Below are 7,337 nucleotides of genomic sequence, written 5' to 3' on the forward strand. Positions count from 1 at the left end.
TCATGATGGCACCCCCTCCACTGTGCCATGTAGAAAACATCTCAGGTGGGATCTCCTTGTCAAGCCAGTAACGTTGGAAGCCATCAGGACCGTCAAAGTTGTATTTTTTCTCATCACAGAATAAAACTGTCTTCCACCTTTCAATGTTCCATGCTCTCGTGCAAATTTCAAACGGGCAATTTTGTGGCGTTGAAGGACACGAGGCATTTGGTGACGTTTTTTCCTTCTTAAATCCTTTGCCCTCTGATGATTATTGGACTGCACTCGGCGCCACTACCAACCTTTATTTAGGCCGAGGATGGTCCGTGTCTCATTTTTGGGTCTACGACTTGACTTTTTTGTACCATAACCCTCAGGATCTTTAAAGAAGTTTCAAATGACTCTATTCCTCGGTCCAACCTCAGCAGCAATGGCGCGCTCCGAGCGGCCTTGCTAGTGCAGATCAACAATCCGACCATGCTCAAAGAGAAAGCTTTTCTGCATCATGACGTGTGAATACAGAAAATGACATTCAATTCACATTTTTGCCAAGACTTTGGCTTTTAAAGTTGTGCTCTTAAACTTTTGATCAGCTGATGAACAGCCTATTTCACTTCAAGGCATGTTTGCAATAAATTGCTTACTAGAACTTCCTTAAGATTCAACAGTGCAAAATATAAAGTCTTGCAATTTTTCAACTGGTCTTAAGATTTTGATTAGGAGTGTATATGTAACTTTGTGGGATGTCATTACAAAATATCAAAGAGGCCCTTGCATCCTTTCATTTGCCACTATGTGGCCCTCGCTCGAAAAAGTTTGGACACCACTGATGTAGATATTACAGCTATTTGTATTGTTTCCTATTGGGAAAAATTGTTTCAATAGGCATACGAACCAAAGAACAAATTAACCTTGGAGGTTTCACTGTAATAAAATAATAATACTCCAATATGATTTGCTGTCAGTGAGTCAATAAAAGCTGAGTTTTACCAGGAGTGACTTGGCCTTCATTCACCTAGATGTCTGAATTAGAGGATAACATACTGCACAATAAACTGTCTTTATATCTTTGGGATGCAGCCAAATTTTGGGTCGATACCAATACTGAAATAAAAATATTGCCAATAAAAGAAATTTAGGATGATAAAGTTTATTTCACATCATCTGTCCTGTTATTTTAACAGTAATACAGATACAGTAGCCTTGTTATATTTATACTACATTGCAGTTCATGCAAATCTGAAGTATTGTAATGTTAAAGTATTAATTACGAAATACTGAAAAAAATGACTCTCCTCGCTCTGTCAGTAAAGGTCCAAAGCAAACCAGTGCTCCAGCCATGGCCATCCCCGGCCAATATTTACGCAGTGGCAGGGCTCCCACACAGTCCGGAGGGACTTGGGGGGTATGGAGAAGGAGGGGGGGCGGCTGACTGGCGTGCCCGAGCGCATGCTAAGAGATGATGGATGGCCTAGTCGATATGTTATGTCTTAAGAGCCTGATTTCCTGCCAGTCCAATCACTAACCCTCCTGAGTCCAGCTCAGCTGATTGGACAAGCAGAATAATTTCGCAGGCTGTGAAAACACTGCTGCCGCGCCTGCCTGTCAGGCCCAGTGAGGAGACTCTGGGATTGTAAAGAGCACCGGCCTCACCAAGATTGGTTATGCTGAACGAAATAATAACAATAGCCGGCAAGACTAAACAGAAGAGCCAGCACCTCAGGGAGGCTGAGATTGTGCAGAATTATTGGAAGGAAAATGCTCCCCGTGTTTTGCTTTAATTATTACACTTACCAGGACCACTTTCTTTTTGAGGGGAAAATGGCATTTGGACTGTGTGCCAAAGTGGGCTTGGTCAAGAGAACCAAAAACATGCAAGGACTTCAAAATACACGTGACGTACCACACAGTGTTCATGCCGAAGTTAACAGGATGCAGATTTTATTTTAAAAACTTGCCATGATTTGTTAAATAGGAAAGAGTACGAGAGCTACATTAAAAATAAAACAAGGGAACAATGTTTAAAACGTCTAAAGTTGTTGCTTTACAAGGATTAGTCTGAATATTACGAGAAACCTGACATTTTGCAAGAATTAAGTAATACTTTTCTGAGAGTAAAGTCAGTACAAAAACTATTAGCTGGTTTATGAGAACAAAGTAAAAATATACTGTATATATTGAAATATTGTCTGAACATTACAAGAATGAAGTCAGAATATTTGGAGAATAAAGTAGTAGGATTGCAAAACAAAACAAAAATCTAAATATTAGAAGAATAAATATAAATAGAAATATAAATACGACAAAATCAGTATATATGAGGAATATCATGTCAGTTAAAAAGAAAAGTGGGAAATTTACAAAAATTGAGTCGGAATATCACAAGAAAGAAACGTGATTTTTTAATGAATAAATAACAAGTCAAATTATTACAAGAATAAAAACGTAATTTCATAAGAATCAATGAACTTTATCATTTTATGAAACAGTCGGAATTTTATGTAAATATTGTCACAATATTACGAAAAAATTATTTTACTGTATGAGAATGAAGTAGACAAATGGAGAATATATAAGTCACTTACAAGACTAAAGTCATAATTTTACAATCATTATTACAATTACAATACAATATTATTACAATATTATGACAAATAAACTGATAATTTTACAAAAATTAAGTTAAAATTTTAGAAGAATAAATACTCATTTTACATGAATAAAGCTTGAAAATGTCCAGAATAATGTCTTAAAATTCAAGGAATTAAGTCACAATATCAAGAGAATAAAGTCAGAATATTATTATATTTATTATTATTATTATTTGTGAACATTATGACTTTGTACATATAATTTGGCTATTTTTATTATTTTTAATATGGCCTCAATGCTCTGTAGTAACATGCTGACAGTGACAACCCAGCCCGAGTTTACATTCTATGCATCCCCTCTGGGGACTTGCTATACTTTCCTCTAGATTGGTGATTAGGGCATAATGGAGGTAGGAAGCTCCGAATACATGCGACTTTGTAAGTGACCTCCATGGGATCAGCGGCGCTGTCCTGGTAGCCTTTGGGGGATTACACGTGTTCCGTTCAATAAAGTAAGGGCCCTCGGTGTCAAGGAGAAAGGCAAACACAACCATTAACCTCTCTCTTCGATTTCTGGATGCGTAAGGGCTGCATGGCAAAATACACTGGCTCACTTTGCAGAGGATGATTACTCAAAGGAGGACTTAATGGCCACAAAAACAAGAATCATACCTACTGTATTTAACAATGATGATGATGATAATGTGATTCTATTACACACAGTATTGAGAGTGAAGAGCTGCATTGCATCACGCCTAAAGAAGTTCATAGCCAAAAAAGGTAACAGCCTAGCATTAGAAACACTTCTCAGTATGATACTATGCAGTTCTCATTAACAAGCAATGCATATTATGGCGCAAGATGCCTATAAAGTATGGTAGGTAGATGTCCTGTCACAATAAACGACGATAAAGAGCTGGTGTCTTACTTTGGAAATCTTTCCTTTAGCATTTTCATACATTGGCGTGTTGGTCTCAGTTGTTCTGTCCATCTCACTATCTCCTTGTATTCAGCACGGGAGAGTCGCATCTTCTTTTACTGCATATACTGTAAACAAAAAAGGAAGTGATGATGCATGGCAAAACAGCGTTATGTCACCGTTATGTTTAGTCCTACATTGTGGCAAACGCGACACATTATTTACGTATTGTGCAGTAAAACACCGAATTTAAATAATAGATGATTCTCTAATGTATGTTTAAGGTAAGTAAATATGATTACAGAACAATAAACACCTTCTTAAGCGGATTGTTTACCATTCATTCGGCGTTATTCCATGCAGCTCCTGCTTCTTCCGCTTCCCGCTAGGAAGTTGAAGCGATGACACTTCGCAAGCTTCGCCTTGATAGGTTGAATCGGCCGTTAGCTGAGTATACGGGCGTATGATTGGCTCTTATTGACACAAGGGGGCGGAACCCGGCAATGACAAGCTGCCTCTCCTAAAGAGTCACTCCTCATGAAATGTAAGCTATACGTACAATAGAAATAAAATTAGCTCACGTTGACTGCAGTGTTACACGGTTCAGCTACCTTAAGACCGAAGATGGAAGATGGAAGAATCTAAAAAGACGTCCAACGCCTCCGTGGTCAGCTGCTCGTCGACTAAAAGTGGGGAGGTGGCGACAGGGGCGTTCAGAGTTAAGTAAAGGCGCACCACTCCCCTCTTCAGATGCCCATACTGTGTGGTTGTGGCCATGATGTTTGTTTAAACTGAAATAATCATTAGAAATTTGACTTAGTACACTCTCTTGGCGCTTCAAATGTGATAATGGTCACAATTGAAGTTTTATAGCCTGTCTGTTGTGCACAAAAAACATGTCACATAAGTAAAGAGATTTATTTAACGTTGTAGCTTATGACACAAGTGACATAAGCCTTCACAGGAATGAAACCTACATCCGTCATTCAAGGTATTGTCAATGACAATTACGGTGCATTTAAATGAATCATGGATTCATGATTGTGCTGTGTCCTTTCACCTTGCAGTGGTTTCAAATCTGAACCTGTTTTTTTTTTTTTACCATCATCTCCATCAACTTTAACTTGACATGGAAAAGAGGAAGGTATGCGCATTGATGCCCCTGGTGATATGCGAATGCAGACGATATGCTTTGAAGCAGTCCTATTAAAGAAAAGTCATAACATGGATAAAAAATGCACAGTAAAACTTTTGACTTGAAGACAGCTAGTGTCCCCTAACACTAATAACTTAAGATGTAATTTGACAAATGTCCCCCATTGGATCCGTATCTTATAATGGCATCATTTAAATTTTAATGACAATTAGTCTCTGAGCACTCTTAAACTCTGCCCGCTGTAACTCAAAAGCACCTTTACATATAGACTGTAAAGGCAGGCTTGTTTTCATACAGTATATCGCAGTTCTGTATGAAAAACACTGATGTGGAATTGGGGGACAAAGTCATCCTGGGAAGCAGCTGATGTCGTCATGCGTGTAGTTGTCTGATTTCAAGTTACAGCATTGCTGTATGAAATGAAATTTGCTGCAAAATCCCATTTTGCCGGCTTCTGTGTAAAATTCACAGTGGAAAAAATGTACTATATTTCCCAAACTTTTGGGAGAAGGAGACTATTATCTCTTTACACATTAAGGCAGGGAGATTCCAAATGCATCTAACTGTGGGTTTTCTGACTTTGACTGTGTTTATTTTGCAGAGTTAATGAATAGCATGTAGTCCCCCCACCACCCCTTTCACGATCCCATCAATTTTCCCATAGCTAAAATGTTGAAGATAGAGTCCAAACATGCATTTGACAACTTAATCCCAGGTTCCTCTCATTGTGATTTAACAATGTATTGATGAGCAGAAAGCCTCAATCTGACCTGTGCTACGTTGGAAAATAAAGGCCATTGTTGTTGGGCAGTGTAGTATGATGACTTGAGATGAGCTGAGGTCTCGGGCTGCGTGTGTTCATCGGCACAATCCGTGAGTCTGAAAGGGCTCAGTGACAAAAGGAAGCTATGTAGCAGGATTGGTATATATCCCTGATAAGATCAGGGCCTCTGAGGAAGTCTGGTCTGATTGCTACAAAGGGGCCGAGGTCAGGGGCAGGAGGAGCGCCTCAGCTATAGGTATCAGAGGATCAAGGGGGCGGGGGGTGGCTTTGCTGGGGATCCGTGTGTGTAATAGGTATAAAAGGATCAGTGTAATGTGATGGCATAAAAAGATAAAAATCACAGACGGGGTTGGGGAGTCAGTGAACTGTGATGGCTCTCAAAGTGGTAGGATTTTGTTGGGAAGGTGTAATGTTTGCTTTTTAAGCCTGTTATGTAGATTTTGTTAAAATTTCAAAAAAGGACAATACAAAATAATTTTTCTTGTTGTTCATATAGTGTGTGGTTTTCTAGAAGGTCTCCAATACAACATACGACGAACCCTAACAATGTGTCCACTAGGGCTGGGAGGCTTAGAGTACCTCACGATACAATACGATTTGTGATACATAGCCCACGATAACGATAATATCTTGACATGGCCATAGGGTGAAACAAAAACCAAAAAAATCCTACTTTATTCAGTGGTACCTTGATTTTCATTATTTATTCATTCCAAAAGGTAAGGCGAAAACAGAAACATACAAAATGTCTTTCTGTCAGTGGTGGTAGGACTTTCTAAATATGTTTTTTTTTACCATTATTGGAGCCCCGTGGCCTTGAAATAACACCCCTGTGGTCACCTTTACACTTCTATTATTCTTTGTTTGCACCATAATGCAGAGGCTACGGGATCACTGCAGGGACATAAGAGATGGCCTCCGCTTTAAGCATTAGCATGCTACCCAGGCAAGGCATTAGCATGCTACCCAGGCAAGGCAAGTTTAATTTGTAGCGCACAATTCGTACACAAGGTCATGCAAAGTGCTTTTACAGAAGAGAAGGGTAAAGTCACTTCATAAAATCATTCTAACATCATTACATAAAATTCCATAAATCATTACATAAAACAAAAAAATAATGAAGAATGCAGATAAAATACTTTCAGTTGTCATATGCACAGTGGATTAAAAGTGTTTTCAGGCTGCATGTGAACACTGCCAAAGTTGAGGCTTGTCGCACATCTTCTGGAAGACTGTTCCAGATTTTGGCAGCATAAAACTGAAACACAGCCTCACCACGTTGAGTCGTGACTCTGGGCACCCGCAGGAACCCTCTCCCTGAGCGTCTCAGGGAGGTCACTGAGCTAACTAGTTAGCCTCCAATTTATTTATTCTAAACTTAATAAAGGGTTTCAAACAGAATGGGGAAGAAGGACAAAGTAAGGTGGCGGGCTATGTGCGGCGTCACTGCAGTATGAGCGGTCTGGTCGCATATATCCGACCTATACGTCATCGAAAGGCATGTATTACCGTGCTTACCAAGACTTTAAAGGTACTCGATGTAGGCAGTCATCGAAAGGCGTGGTTTATCGTGCAAGACTTGGATAAAGGTACTCACCGATGTAGGCAAAAGTTCTTCTCAACCTAAAATTATTTTTAAAAGGTGTTAGTGAAGCAGCTCTCGTCAATTTCTCACCACTCCTGCCTCAGACATACACCTGCACGCACCTTGGAACAGACGTGGCCGCAAGTTGTCTACGATAGCCAAAATTCTTGCCCTCTTTCTTCTTAATCCCCTCCACTGAATCATTTGGTTGAGAACATATTGACTCCCGTTGCACAAAATCCTTGAAATTGCCACAAACGTGTTAAGGAGAGCACGCTAGCAATGTGCGGATCGACACTGAAATATCAATACTTCGGGATACC

The 7,337-nt window shown here is 39.6% G+C and overlaps 1 protein-coding gene across 5 annotated transcripts in view; it reads right to left on the reverse strand.

The window, feature by feature from the left end:
• The window catches only part of cdin1 (CDAN1 interacting nuclease 1), an 81,716-nt gene extending 77,766 nt beyond the window's left edge, over nt 1–3,950 (reverse strand). For 4 of the 5 annotated variants that reach the window (XM_054797517.1, XM_054797522.1, XM_054797519.1 and 1 more), the window contains exons 1-2: nt 3,827–3,950; nt 3,499–3,617 (exon numbers count right to left, since the gene is read on the reverse strand). In XM_054797517.1, the coding sequence (XP_054653492.1) occupies nt 3,499–3,599 (101 nt within the window). In that variant the 5' untranslated portion in view covers nt 3,600–3,617; nt 3,827–3,950. Of the gene's footprint in view, nt 1–3,498; nt 3,618–3,805 lie in introns of all 5 variants that reach the window. The other variant, XM_054797518.1, reaches the window with a different exon arrangement.
• Nucleotides 3,951–7,337: the final 3,387 nt, after the last annotated feature.

Source organism: Dunckerocampus dactyliophorus, chromosome 13, assembly GCF_027744805.1.
Source record: "Dunckerocampus dactyliophorus isolate RoL2022-P2 chromosome 13, RoL_Ddac_1.1, whole genome shotgun sequence".
In the NCBI taxonomy this organism is placed as follows: domain Eukaryota; kingdom Metazoa; phylum Chordata; class Actinopteri; order Syngnathiformes; family Syngnathidae; genus Dunckerocampus; species Dunckerocampus dactyliophorus.